Raw genomic sequence first — 15000 nt, forward strand, 5'->3', positions numbered from 1 at the left:
GTGGCTGGGGCTGTGGCGGCGGCAGCAGTGGGCCGCCATGGCGGCGTCCAAAGAGGATGAGGAGGAGAAGAAGGAGGAGGAGGAGCTGCGGCGGCGGTTCATGGCGCCGCCGGTGAGCGGGCTGCGGGAGCTGCGGCGGCGGCGGCGGGAGCTGCGGAGCCGCATGGAGCTGCTCATCATGGAGACGCAGGGGGAGGTGTGCCGTGCCCTGGCCGCGCTGGACCCCGGCGCCTCCTTCGCAGTCGATACCTGGGAGAGGAAGGAAGGTACGGGGGATGGGATGGGATGGGAGGGGATGGGATGGGATGGGAGGGGGTGCCCACCCTGGGCTGAGGCACCCCGGGGGTGGTCGGTGGTGGCCCCGGCGGCGGGGTGACCCTGGCGTTGTCAGGCGGAGGCGGCATCAGCTGCGTGCTGCAGGACGGCGAGGTCTTCGAGAAGGCGGGTGTCAACGTGTCCGTGGTGTCCGGGCTCCTGTCCGAGGAGGCAGCGCGGCAGATGCGAAGCCGGGGGAAATCTCTGAAGGCCAAAGACGGTAAGATGTCCGGCGGCGGGGAGGGGGAGTGGGAGGTGTGTGTGGGGGGGGGGTGTGTGTGCGTGTTTCACCCCCGTGTGGCTGCGGGGGTGCTCTAAAGGCAGGATCTGGCCTTGGAGCAGAAGGTGAGGGAGGCTGATCCACCACGCTCACGGGAAGGTTTCGTTTGTATCATGGTAGTTGCTAACCAGCGCGCCTGGCAGGTGGGCTTCCATATCCCTAAAAAGCAAGGTGTCAGGGGGCTGCCTCCAGTCTTGCTGGCTGTAGGCAAGGTACTGTAGGCACAGTAATGATGCTGTAGCTCAACAGTGAAACGGCGCAGGAGTTAGGTGCCAAAGAGGTGGAGGCGGAGAACCAAAAAGACCCAAAAGCTAAAGGGGATTCACAGAATCACAGAATCTTCTAGGTTGGAAGGGACCTTAAAGATCATCTTGTCCAACCGTCAACCTAACTGACAAAAATAGACACCCGCACAACAAACAAGAAGCATCACCATCGCCAAACCATACCTCCCAGCACTACATCAACCTGTCTTTTGAACACAATCCACGTTTGTACAGTAGAGGGTAACTCTGAGGACTTCCCACCGCTCTGGTGGTGGAAAGCCTTAGCAGTGCCTTATGGTTAAAGTGGTCTTCATCTAATGGGTGTGCTGACATACGATTGCATTTTAGGACAAATACCAAAAAAAAGCATTTAATTAGGCACATGGAAGTGTGCAGTTGAGAAGTAAATTGCACATTGATTTATAATTATGTGACCCAACATCAGAAATTTTCTTGTAGTGGAACCTAAGGAAAAATATTGGTATTTCTTAAATGATAATAAATGAAGCTATTTGAAAAAACCTAAGGGTTTTTTCTGTGTATCTTCTTATCTAGGAAAACTACCTTTTTGCGCCATGGGTGTGAGCTCTGTTATCCATCCAAAGAACCCTCATGTGCCAACCATGCACTTCAACTACAGATACTTCGAAATCGAGGAGGCAGACGGTAAGAGGTGTAGTCCATCAAAGTAGGTATGAAGCGTGTGAGTCTGTACGAAGGAGGTGGGCACACACAGCCAGGGTGAGAGGTTAAGAACCCGACTGGGTTTGTTCACAGCTGTGCCAGAGCCTGCTGTGTAGCAGTGGATCTCAGCCCCTGGCCTTCGTTTGGCCATCTGTAAAATCAGTGTGATGCCTGCATCTGGTGCAGTAAAGGTGCTTGTGGTTTACTTTTTGAGCGTACACCAAGGGCTTCAGCCTGAAACTAAAGTGTGGGAGGTTATAAATAAGTGTAAAACATATTCAAAGAAGCAAGTCTAGAATTTAGTAGAAGAAAGGTCTGTGAAGGACTGATAAGCATTCTGGTCAGGATAGACCTTTGTCTCAGAAGCCGGGAGGACGTGCTGTCAGAGATAACGCTCTCTACGTGCACTGTGCCTTTCTTCCTGGAGTTTCTGCCTTTGGCCACCGTCAGAAGCAGGACTGTAGGCTAGGTGGTCCCGTGCTGAGAGCCCGTCTGTACCTTGTGACAGTGTATGTACTGTCAGAAGCTCAAAGACACTTTTCTTTCAGTTATTTTGCCAGAGCATTATGGATCATTTATAGTGAATTACTTCCCTGGATCAAATAATGACGTTCCCTTTCTTTGGTGTGCAGTTTCTGGACTTCTGAATAGGAGTCACACAGAATCTTCTAGGTTGGAAGGGACCTTAGAGATCATCTTGTCCAACTGTCAACCTAACTGACAAAAATAGACACCCACACAACAAACAAGGAGCATCATCACTAAACCATACCTCCCAGCACTACATCAACCTGTCTTTTGAACACCTCCAGGGATGGTGCCTCAACCACCTCCCTGGGCAGCCCATTCCAATGGCTGAGAACCCTTTCAGTGAAAAAAATTTTCCTAATATCCAGCATATTCTGTGTGATTCTGTGTGATGTTTAGGATGATTTTGTTTTGTATTGTAAAAGTAGTTGTTAGTTCTTGGTGAACCACTAGTAACATATTTCTGTTTGGAAGTTTACAAGAAAAACGTTGCTGCTTGCCTCTCCTCTAGGAACTAAACAGTGGTGGTTTGGTGGTGGGACTGACCTCACTCCAACGTACCTGAATGAAGAGGATGCCATTCATTTTCACAAGACTCTGAAAGAAGCCTGTGACAAGCATGATCTGAAGCTGTATCCCAAGTTCAAGAAATGGTATGTGAGGAGAGATGTTCTTGGGTTCCTTTTGTGGGAGCAGAAGGCAGCACTGGGTATCTCCAGTGAAGTCTATTCTAGGAACAGTAGGTTCTGCTCTGCCTTTTGATAAATATCAGGAGACCCTAATGAAAAATGGCAGATGTGCACTGGGACAAAACGTAGGCTAAAGCAGTCTCTTATTTACAGAGGCCTGAGCTTTTCAAATCAGAGGGCTAACAACTGGGATCATAAATCCATAGCCTGAATAAAAACCAAGCTGACTTTACAAGACTTTGCAAGCCACAGACCTCACTAAGCAACTCAAAACATCCTTTTAGCCTCTGGTATTAAGCTCGGACAAGACTTTTGCCCCATGGACTTGCACTAATTCTCCTTTGAGTGAAGTCAAGGTAAATGTGCATGGCTGTAGTGTGAGCTCTTGGGCCAGCACTGCCGTTCTGAAAATCCGACTCCAGTTTTTCTGCCTTCAGTCTGACATCTATTACCTTTTTTTTTTTTTTTTTTTTTTTTTTTTTTTTTTTTTTTTTTTTTTTTTTTTTTTTTTTTTTTTTTTTTTTTTTTTTTTTTTTTTTGCTAGGTAGGTAAAGGATCTTGTCTTTAATATAGAAGCTTCATAATTTTGATTGAGCTGTAATTTTTTTCCAGTGACACATTCACTGAGGGTTGAACAGCATATTGTTTAAAGACGCAAACTTTGAATGCTCTTCTTGAGCCGAGAGATACAGGTGATGGGATCCTCCACTAGTCAGTGGGGACCTGCTGCTCTGTGTCTGATAATCCTATCTGCTACAAGCTGTGGGATCCAGGAGGGAGGGGTTACCCTTTTGTAAGCTACCAGCTCTTGTCTCAGGACAGGAGATAAAGTGGGTGTTGTAGCTTGGGCGTGAATCACTTAGAGGAGCACATCTTACACAACCTTAAGACTACAGTCTTGTGCTCTGAGGAATTTTTGCATGGTAGTTCAGAGTGTCTGCCTTCATGGTGAGGCTGTTTGCAGCCTAAGTAGCCTAGCAATGCCAGCTGCAGGGGGCCGGAGAGAAGGATTCCTGTTCTTAGTCTGAGAGCAGCTCAGGGAAGGATCAGTTGTATCCCATGGACAAAGGCAGTTGTCTCAGTCCCAGCATGAGTGTTTGCTGTAAGCAGCAGCCGCTGTGTAGGGGCACACAGTTCTCGCTGCTGGAGTAGTGTGAAACTCCTCTGAGCTTTGTTAATTAGCATTGCCCCTTTTCCCACCTTTCTCAAACATAAAAGCTCTTGTTATGTTTACCCTGCTGTCTTCCTGATCTAGCTTTAAGACTTTTGTTAGGCTTGTTCTCTTTTGCATATCTGACTCAGTCTTTTTTTTCCTAACTCTTCCTGCTGCTATAAAACCCCAAAAAGCTGCTCATCCCAGTGAATAAAAAAAAAATTACTTAGGTTATCTGTTACATCTACGTGTCTCTCCTGCTATGACCATGCCATTTATATTGCTTGAGAACAGCAACCATGGACGCATACACGCATGGAAAACTAGTCCTAAAGGAAGATGGGGTTTCCTTGGCGTTGATGGTTTCTGCTTCCTACTTCCTTTCCATTTCTCCCACACGTGAAGACTTGCAGGGCATGGCTGCCCAAGCAAGCAGCTATAAGCAATACAGGGTGTGGATACAATGAATCAGTTAACTTACAGTAATTGCACACCTACATACAGTAAATACAAAAGAGATTAATTGCCTCCCTATTGTAGGATAAGCTGCGCTAACTCCTTGATAAACTTGGACATGAGCCATGAACAACCACTGCTAGAATGGCTCCATCTTCCAAGTTTAACTATTACAAAGCCTCCTTCCAAGGAAGGCTGTTTCCCTTTTAATTTTTCCTTAAGTGGCTTTCTTATCTGGTACTGGGTTTTTAGATTCTTTCCGTTTCGATGCAGAAAATCAATTCTTTCACTAGAATGGCAAAAAGAATAAAGAGGTTCTCTTCCAAGTTTATTTCGAGTTCATCTGAAAGCTGTAAAAACAATTTGGTATCTATATGTAATTCTGGCAACGAAATCTAGAAAAAGCTCTTAGGGTGAAGTCTTGAAATCATGTGTTTCTCCTTGTTGGTAGAGGATATGGATTGGATCACTCCACATGGAAGTATCTGCCATGGTGTTTGAGTGTTACATGTTCAGTGACTGCGCAGCGATACGTAGCTCTGCAGAGACCATTTAATCAGAGTTTTTACTGTAATTGAATGCAGGAGCATTTTCCAGATGGTGCTGTACCATCTTGGCTTTCAGCAGTCAGTGGGGCACCTGGCACTGCAGGAGCTGACTTTTCATCAGGATTTCACTAGTGCCATCCTGTGCCACATAGCTGTTTGGAGTTCTGTTTCTTTGAATATTGTGGACCGTGTTAATAACTGCTACCTCTCCTAGGTGTGATGACTACTTCTATATCAAGCACCGTGGTGAGCGAAGAGGGATCGGAGGGATATTTTTTGATGACATGGACTCTCCCTCCAAGGAGGAAGTATTCCAGTTCGTGAAGAGTTGTGCCAAAGCTGTCGTGCCTTGTTACATTCCCATTGTGAAAAGGCACTGCCACGACTCCTTCACACCAGAGGAAAAGCAGTGGCAGCAGCTTCGGAGGGGACGGTGAGTACGGAAGGAACAAAATAACACCCGGGAGGTGGATTACGCTGGCAAGAGAAAAAGTAGCTAATTCTTTATGGTTGCAGGATTTATGTCCTGATGTGCATTTTATGTCCTCTTGTGCTATGGGCTACATTTGCATAAGTGCTCTAAAGCTTGCCAGAGGATTTCAACATTTTTGTATACAGAATTATTTTTGAAATCGAATGCTAGATTGCTGGGGAGGGTGCAAAAAAGCTAGCAGCACACCCTCAGCCATTTCCCCCACTCTCCGGTGTTGCAGCATAAAGCAACTCAAACAGAATGCCACAGTTTCTCTCCTAGTCCTTCAAAAACCAAGAAAAGCTGCTGCTTTGTAACAGGCAAAGGGGCGCATGTGTGCTCAGTGTCCTGAGTCTTGCCTTTTCCTGCAGCCCGATGATGCAGGTAATATGACTGACCAGTGACATGAGGAGCAAAAGGGTGAGGGAGTCACGCTTCCTAACCAGTAATGAAGCTAAATCCAGAAAGTCATGGAATAATTGTACCCAGGAGTACTTTCAACTTCTTACACACATATTTATTCCATCTGATCTTGGCATTGAAATGAGGACGGAGTGAAGTCTTTGTAGGAACAAAGATAGAAAGGGGTTTTGTGTTTCTAGCATGGTCCAAAGTCACTTTAACTGAAGGGACTTTGGAGGATGCTTATTAAAGTGAACAACTGCTAATGCTGAAAAAGCTTAAGTACATTGGCAGGTACAGTTGCTCTCCTTTCTCTGTGTCCTGTTACTGTGTAAGCACACAGAGGAATGAGAATACATGTGGTCTGTACAGAACTGGGAAGTCTCTAGTTTGCAGAGAAATCTGCAAAGAGTGGCACAGAGAAGGGCACAAGCGTTCGTGTTTAAATAACTGACCTGCAGCAGTTGCTCAAAAAAAGATATATGCTTAATTTGATGGGACTCTTCCTGGGACCATTAGGCTTTCAGGATCCAGTCTGTGGATGGGATTTAGCAAACCTGCTAAGGTTATAGGGGGGAATAGCTACTTTAAGCTGCAGGCAGGGCCAGCTGATGAGGCCTGCTTATTTTCTTGGATCTGTTTGCAGGTTATTGGGCTAGGCAAAGCTCTCCATTTCTGCAAATAGATAAGAGCTCCTCCCTTCCTCTACCTCTGTTAAGTACTAATGCCTCAGTACTGGTTATTAAGATAACCCCTGCTGAAATGTCACTTCTCTTTTCCTCTGCTGGGGGCAGAAAACCATCTATTCTGGCACTTAGAAGTCCCAGCCAGCACTCTGAAGCTGACTTCTGCTGCTTTCCAGATTTCCCCAAGAAGCAGATAATCTTGTTCTGACCTTGCTGCTTCTGTGTCCTTCAGCATGGAGGACTGCACAGTAGAGATTTTCCTGTGATTACTTCCAGTTCCTTTAAGACTCCTTTTAATATCTGAGACCACCACACGAGTACTAGCATAACCAAGCTAAACTTGACATCAAGCTTACCAGCAGGGTTGAGGCCTAGCATAAGTAAGCTAGTCTAGCACCACGCAGAATACTCTGTTTGGATAGTTTTTCTGCTCTTGTTTGTTAGCTAAGGTCATTACTTCCTATGCTTTGTGGAGTGGCAAGGCCACACTCCTACACAGAGGATGCTGGAGAAGAGTTGGCCCCACAAGAGGGTTCACACAGCAGAAAGACAAGCTGGTTTCGTTTGGTGTCTGCTAGTTGAAGAAGGTACAAGTCATTTCTGATAATAAACTTGGTTTTCTGTTGCATTTCTTCACTCGCCATAGGTACGTAGAGTTCAACTTGGTTTATGACAGAGGTACAAAGTTTGGCCTCCTGACACCAGGATCAAGAATTGAAAGCATTCTTATGTCTCTGCCACTGACTGCAAGGTAAGGCCATATAACTCTGTGGGCTTGCAGGTAGGCGCTATTCTTATTAAAATACTTTATAGGATTAAATAAAAGGTCTGTTCTGGTGTCCAGTCTCTTAGCAGTGGTTAGTTCACGCATGATACAAGAACTGGCCAAATAAATGGAGAAGCTTCTCTGGTCTGCTACATTTGCTCAGTTTCCACTAATGTGTGGCCTGGATATTTTCTGACAAAAAAGTGTATTTTTTTTGCTTAGTACCTCATGATAGATTTCACCTCCTCACTTCATGGGTTTTTGGTGAGTAGCTCTTTGAAACCATGTGAGCTTCTGGCAGTCCTGATGAGCCTGTGGCAAGGAATTCCACAGTTTAACTGTGTGTTGTATGAAAAAGTGCCTCTTTGTTTTCTACTTGCACCTGATGACTTCATTAGACTTTTGAGTAACCAGATTCTGTTCCCTTTCATTTTCTCCATGACAGTTCTTATTTTACAGGCTTCTGGTTTTTTTTATTATCTGTTTTCCAGGCTGGCAAGTCCCCCTCTTTCTTAGTCTTTGTGTAGTAGCTGTTCCATACTTTTGATCACGTTTGCCACTTTTCTCTAGGCTTAAGTTTTCTATGACCTTTCTGAACTGGGGATAAGGAACGTAATCTATGTATGTTTATCCATACAGTGGCATAATGATATTTTAGTTCATTATTCCTTTCATAATCCTGATACGGTGTTTGCTGGTTTGACTGCTGCTAAGCATTGAGCTGGCTTTTTCATAGAATTGTTGTGATGCCAAGATCTTCTCTGGGCAATAAAAGTTAACTCAGTCTCTCAACTTGTATGTAACTTTTTCTTTTTTCCTGTGTGCATCACTTTAGATCAATCAACAGTGAATTTCACCTACCATTTTATTGCTCAGTTGCTTGGCTTGATATTAACTCTTTTCAACTGCCTTTTTAGGTTCTAACCTATCTTGCAACATCAGCAAACTGTCATTTACTGTTTATGCCCCTTTTTAGGTTGCTTTCAGATATGCTCAGTAGCACAGGCCCTATCATGAATTTCCTGAGTCCATAGTGACCTCCCTCTGCTAGGATAACTCACCTTTGCCTGCTACACCTTAACCATAAAGGCAGTCCTGGTCTCACCATAGAGCTTCATCCTGCTGCCAACACCAAATGTGTCTCTCACTTGGCAGTGTAGTATGGTCCTACTTTTAGATTTCATTGCTGGGGTGATCTGGTTTTGCTTGTTTCCATCATGAGTGGCTCCTTTCTGGGGAAAAAAAAGGGCAAAAGGCTGTATCCATCCCTTTATGACTGCTCATACTTTTTGTCCTCTGTTGTGCCTCTTAATTGCCTTTTAATAAAAAGTGGTTTCTCATAGAATCATAGAATGGTTTGGGTTGGAAGGGACCTCAAAGATCATCTAGTTCCAACCCCCCTGCCATGGGCAGGGACACCTCCCACTAGAGCAGGTTGCTCAAGGCCACATCCAGCCTGGCCTTGAACACTTCCAGGGATGGGGCATCCACAACTTCCCTGGGCAACCTGTTCCAGTGTCTCACCACCCTCATAGTAAAAAATTTCTTCCTGATATCTAATCTGAATCTTTTTTCTCATCAACTTTATTTTTAAAACCAAGATTGTAGTACTTCCAGTCCAGCTTCTGGAAATACTTGTCCTGGGTGGCTGACAATACTGCATCAGAATCAAATGATAAAGTTTGAAGCTGGCAATTTCCCTTAGGTCTCGCATTCTCACAGTCTCTTCTCTGGGTTCTTTTTTGGCACATCTTCCTTGTGATACTGGTGTGTCACAAGAGACTGCTAAAAGATGTTTGCACATAAACCTGCATGGATTGTGGTGTAGGGAGAATTGCTCTTTCTTTTTAGCTTGTTCTTCCAGCCTTTCAAGAAGTTGGGAAAAAAGATTGAGCTAACATTTCTCCTGTCTCTTCCACTGTTATTATTTGTTTTTATTGCACTTAATGATTTGTAGCCATATCTGTCAGCTGATCGGAGAGTATCAACTGTGTATATAGCTTTGCATTCTCAGAAAAGGCAACTCAAGGCCAAACACAGCTGGGTACGGGAGAAGTGGCAGCCACGTGGGCAGTCTGAATGAGTTTCCCCTCTCCCTGCAGGTGGGAGTACATGCACACCCCTCCAGAGCGCTCAAAAGAAGCAGAAATCCTGGAGGTTCTGCGCAATCCCAAAGACTGGGTGCACTGACGTGGATCATGAACAAGATGGATTGCTTACTCTGAGCCATTGTGAAGGAACAGGAACGCCTGCAAATCAGCTCATTCAAACCACTGTTGCGTGGCGTTTCAGTATAGTTATTTATACTCTTACCTGGTGCCTTAATAATGCTGTAGACTTGTTACAACTTGCAATTATGTGAACTCATTCTTTAAGATTGATCAGTAATGTTATCACCCCCTGTTGATGTTGCCTTGTGGAGGACTGATGATTCCCTCACAGGGCTACTATGCATGCTTAAAAACTTCCTCAACTGATTTGTTCGACTTCAAAATGGTAAACTACTGTGAAGTGTTCTCCCAGTGGAATGAAAGCATTATTTGTGCCTGAATAGCACTGCTTACTCTTAGAAAATGTTGGTATGTTTTAGAAATATTTTTTTAAAGAATAAAGGGAATATTTGGTATGATTTTAAACCCTAAACTCTGCCTTCAGGTAGTTGTGAAAAAGGTGATACATAACGACGTGTATTTTGATGCAAACCACAGAGTGTTTTAAGATGTGCTGCAGTAGCATGACTTGACCAACCAGTAAATGGGAGATTCTGGGTTGGGATTTTATCTAACCTGATGTAAGCCAACCTTACAACTCTTGGCTGATGTAAGTCAAACTCTTCGGGTGCTGCACATCTTGGCTGTGATCAAGGAACCTGGATCTCAAAGCTCCTTTGCCAGGGAGGTTGGGGACAGATCAGGAAGCTGTTGGCTGTTGCCCCTAAGTCCTCCAAATAGCACTTTGATATCCTCCGTATCCTAGCCCTAGACTGATTGCCCTTTTTACTGTGGCATTAACCCTGTCAAGGATCCCGTGTGGAAAAGCAATGAGGGTGCAATTTCCACTCCCACCCACCCGAGCTGAAGAAAAGAAGGACCATCTCCCCGTCGGGGAATCGAACCCCGGTCTCCCGCGTGACAGGCGGGGATACTCACCACTATACTAACGAGGAACGATGTGCTGGTAGATTGGCATCCCGCCATGACGTAGTACAACGTCACCGCTGGTGGTGGTGGTGGCGGGCTTCCGGTCCCTGTGTGGCGGCTGCCCCGACCAGCCGGGTTGTCTCACGCTCGCTGCCCTCCGATCGCCGATGTCAAGCTTCCCTTTTGGGGGCTACCGTGTTCATTCCCGTGTCACGCTTTCTCCTCAAAAATGAAATAAAATATATTAAAAAAAGGAAAACCAAAACATTCGGCTGAAGCCAGCGATCTCCTCGCCTGCGAGGAAGGAAAACAGATGGCCCGTACGGGGATCGAACCCGCGACCTTGGCGTTATTAGCACCACGCTCTAACCAACTGAGCTAACCGGCCGGTCCGACAATGCGCTTTGGAGTACTCGGGGCTCACGGCCTCGCGTGGACAAACCGCGGGTGGAACCTCTGCCTGGAGCCTCTTCCCCGGCCTTACCGCGCCCCGTCTTTTCAAAGACGGCGTCTGCCGGTCGTTTCAGGGAGGGAGCTCTGCCACAGCACTGAGCGGGGTGACGAGAATTGCCAAAACTGAGGCTTTGAAGACTCTCGGGTGCCACCTCCGTTACTGGCTGCACGGAGCTACGGCTCGGCCGCACACGGACACGCACCTCGCGTAGAGGGCGGGGGGGGGGCGGCCCTACCGAAACGACCCTCCAGCTTTCCCCCTTTCTCTCTCCAAGAGGCTGTCGGCGACAACACGCACGAGGTCGCCACCGCACAGGAGCGGGGTTCCCCATCGCGCCCCTTCCCCTTCCTCACCCCCGACAGGGCTGCGGAGGGCGGAGGAGCGCTCCCCGGGGGTAATAAAAGGCCTCCCCGTCGGGGAATCGAACCCCGGTCTCCCGCGTGACAGGCGGGGATACTCACCACTATACTAACGAGGAGAGGGGTGTGGGCGGGGTCCTCCCTCACCGCCCGCAAGGGTCGTCTGCGGGAATTCGGCTGAGCTCCTCGGTGAGCCTCTCCTCCACCATCTCATGTGCCGCTACCACCACCTGTCATGAAATACATTGATAAAAAGAGCGTATTAGGAAGCAAAGAAAAGGTAACGGCTCCGCAGAGAGAGCATACCAATGTGGCACGATAAAGCAAGAGGTTCCTCTAAACCAGGTAACATTTAACACAGATGTTCCAGAACTCTCTGAAAAAAAACGGGTCGCAAAGCTGCGCTGGCAGAGTGGGAAATGTGTGGGGTGAGGAGGCGGCCACAGATCCGGTGTGAGAAAATCTGGAGCTGGAAAGGAATAGGACAGGAGACACCTGATGCAACAAAGAGCAGAAAGACCCAGGCATGCATTAAGAAAGAAATAGAAACACCCACCAAAAAAAAAAAAAACAAACCAGCATCGTTTATCAGTGAGATACAGGGGCTTAAAAAAAAATAATTGTGGGCAGTCCACAGAAAATAATTATTTAGTTGTAGCATTTACAAAAAGCCATACACCTAAGGACAGCAAACCTGATACACTCTGAATTCAGCAGATGGTGTTTTCCTCTTGTGGCCCCTCAGCACCATCACTGGGTCACCAACACTGTGTGGCTCCCAGGACTGCAGGGTTTCATCCATCAAAGAGACCACAGTCCTCAGGAAGCCCATCAAAAGATTTTGGGAAAAGTACTGAATCCATACAACCACTCCAGATGCCAGATGAAGAGGACCTGTCCTAAGCAGAATCTAGCTTTTAAACTCCAGTCTGTCTCATGCTCTCTCCCAAACACACTTCTCAAGGATTTTGTTAGTTTTGAGATCAAGAAACATCATAACAAAAACCACTAGTCAGAGAAGAGAGAAGCTGTAAGGTCTACTTTGTGTTTCTGCTATTGTAAGTAGACCTCACCTCACTGTAAACTGATTTCAGAATAATGAACTAGTTGAATTCAAAGCACAGAACGGCGCAATTCTACACCTTTGCATCCTTTCGTCCTGATGCTGACAGCCAAATACACTTGAACATTGGGATTCATCACACTGAATTTTTGTGCATATTCTGGTGGTTCTTGAGTGCAGAACGCAACAGTAAAAACAAGTGAGAGCACACTGTTCCAGTAATATTAGCTGCAGAAACAGGGAAGTGAAGGAAGGGTGAGAGAGAGCAAAAATTGTATGTTAGCATCAAAGATTATTTTTTTTCCCTCAACAATTAAGTTCTGTGGAGAAATGGGAAGCCCCTGTACCCTTCAAAGACGAGAGCAATTTCAGAAATCCCTGAGCAACGTCTTCCTACAACACATTTTTATGTCGTGCTCCATGTTCAAACCTGCAGAAGGGGCTGAACTGTTGAAGAACTTCCAGGAGAGAATCTGTGCCACCTATGGCTCTCCTTCCATTCTGCCCTGCAAAACATACACTCTTTACTGTAGGACACTAGGCTGAAAATTGTAATAGGTCCTAAGTTGATCTGCATGCAGACAGGACACTGCTGCCTCAACACTGCTCAGGATTTTTAGGGCAGGTGACTAAGAACAGTAACATTTTCAACATACAATTTTAATCAGATGCCCTCAGCTTGTCTGAATACTGACTGACATTTAAGAAATACAGCCATAAAATAATTCATCCTCTTAAAAACAAGAACCACAAAGAAAAAAACCCTAAAAACCCCACAGAAACCAAAACGATTTCCACAAGCTTAAGAGATAATTAGATGACTGACAATGGCAGATTTAAAATTATGTCCCAACAAATTTCCTTAAATGAAAACTTGAACACTTAGCCCGAGTTTCCCAAAAGCTTTGAGAAACGTAAGTACATCAAAGACCAAACAAAATAGTACTTTTGCCCCTCCCTTAGGGCAGACACAGACAGGGTTGGTCACCTTTTTAGGCACCAGGATTAACCCCAGAACTTTATCTGTAAAGTGGTGGCTGCTTCTCCAACCTCTCCTTGATTTGCACTAAGCCTGGAAAACTCTCGAGGCATGTGCACTGCAAAAATAAAACTTGACCACAGAAGACATGCTGAGCTACCTGGAACTACCAAGGCACTTCCCACCACAGGGGGATCAGCACTAACAACCCAACTGAGAACCTCAGGGATAGCACCTTCTCCAGAGCAGATCTCTCAGTGAAGAAGAATGACTGGGAATTTACTTGCCAGGAGCCAGAAGATGCAAGTGCAATCCAGCAATCTTATATGCCATATACACATGAAACCAGAAACTTAATCTAAAAGCTTTGCCTTTTTGCTGAGCTTGTTCTGGATGTGCAGTCTTTTGCTCCATCTGTGCTCTTCCTTATTCTCATCTTCATCCTCACTTACTGGCACACAAGAAGAAATGCGCATTATTTGGGAATTCACGCTTGATACATTAGTGTACAGAACGGAAAATTACAAAGAACAAAAAAGTCAGGATCCTTTTTAGAACTGACAGGCTACTATAAAAAAAAAAAGCAGGCTGGAAACCACTTTATTACCTCAGTTCGTGAAATTTCATGTTAGCACTGGAACAAATAAGATTGGTTTCTTTCTGGAAGACAACAGGTCCTTTGCAAACTGCTCAGGGATTTCAGCAATAACTCAAAGCCTTTTTAAAATGCACTTTGAAGTTTGCCTGTACTTTAAGAGTGCAAATAGATTTTAGCCTTCATGTTTGGTTAGAAAAAGGTCTCTTGGCTTTAGTCCAACAGTCTATGCTGCTACTTTTTACAATTTGCCGAGGTTAAAATTTTCCAAGCAACACAGGAGTTTTTGCTGAATACTGCCACATTTATCAAACAAGTCTAAAATAAAGCATCGGGAATATGGGAGATGATGTGCTGTTTATAAAGAAATAACATTACTGAATTCAAGTGTCTTGGTTTTGGCACTGCATTTGTTTGTGAAAGCTTTTAATGACAATATGCAACGATTTGATGTGGCTTTGGCATCAGAAAAATGTTGAGCTGATGAGCTTTGTGGTCTGCCTTTTGTGTCACATGATCTGCTCTGAGAAGATCCTAGGAAGTCAGATTCCTTATCTGTCTTAATAGGATCCACTGTATTCAGCCAGCATGAGTTCAGGTATCTTCCAAAGGTGCTCTTCCCCTTTGCTAATAGTCTGCAAACTTCAACTTCTATCTTTATATACCTCCATATTTTAACCCTGATCCTTTTTTTGGAAGTTTTTTCTAATTTATTGATCACTCAGTCCTTTGAAAATACCATTTTCAAAAAAAAAATACGAAATAATTATTTCAGTATTTAAAAAAACATTAACACTAGAAGCACAGTTTGTATTGCTTCAAAATGAAATAATTATTTCAGTATTTAAAAAAACATTAACACTAGAAGCACAGTTTGTATTGCTTCTATAACATATAAATGCTGTGTGAATATTGTTCAAAAAACATTTTTCTGTTTTTAACATGGAAAGGGTGCTTAGGGAGAGGTATATATTCTTTTAGCTTTCTGGAGTAAGAAATTAGTTAAGTAAATGCCTTCCCAAATATGCTTCAGGAACCTACAGGTGAAAGATGGTGACTGATGACAGATACTTGTCTAAATACAATACTTAGAATTAAATGTTTGAAATACATGTCACCTTTTGCTTCCTTTAATGAGTCAAATTTAATACCTTTGACCTCTTCC

The 15000-nt window shown here is 44.9% G+C and overlaps 1 protein-coding gene and 3 non-coding genes across 4 annotated transcripts; 1 reads left to right on the forward strand and 3 right to left on the reverse strand.

Moving 5' to 3' along the window:
* Position 1: 1 nt before the first annotated feature.
* On the forward strand, positions 2 to 9888 carry CPOX (coproporphyrinogen oxidase; the record flags this gene model as incomplete). Its single annotated transcript, XM_014947143.1, has 7 exons — positions 2 to 266; positions 392 to 535; positions 1417 to 1527; positions 2585 to 2726; positions 5134 to 5352; positions 7126 to 7230; positions 9348 to 9888. Coding segments are annotated over 7 exons (1074 nt in total), but the record flags the coding sequence as incomplete, so codon positions are not given.
* Positions 9889 to 10339: 451 nt separating this feature from the next.
* Positions 10340 to 10411, reverse strand: TRNAD-GUC. The gene has a single exon. It is a non-coding gene; the product is annotated as a tRNA-Asp (tRNA).
* A 288-nt stretch (positions 10412 to 10699) lies between these two features.
* Positions 10700 to 10773, reverse strand: TRNAI-AAU. Its single transcript has one exon. It is a non-coding gene; the product is annotated as a tRNA-Ile (tRNA).
* Positions 10774 to 11245: 472 nt separating this feature from the next.
* On the reverse strand, positions 11246 to 11317 carry TRNAD-GUC. The gene has a single exon. It is a non-coding gene; the product is annotated as a tRNA-Asp (tRNA).
* Positions 11318 to 15000: the final 3683 nt, after the last annotated feature.

Source organism: Calidris pugnax, unplaced genomic scaffold (genome assembly GCF_001431845.1).
Source record: "Calidris pugnax isolate Ruff unplaced genomic scaffold, ASM143184v1 scaffold95, whole genome shotgun sequence".
Lineage (NCBI taxonomy): Eukaryota > Metazoa > Chordata > Aves > Charadriiformes > Scolopacidae > Calidris > Calidris pugnax.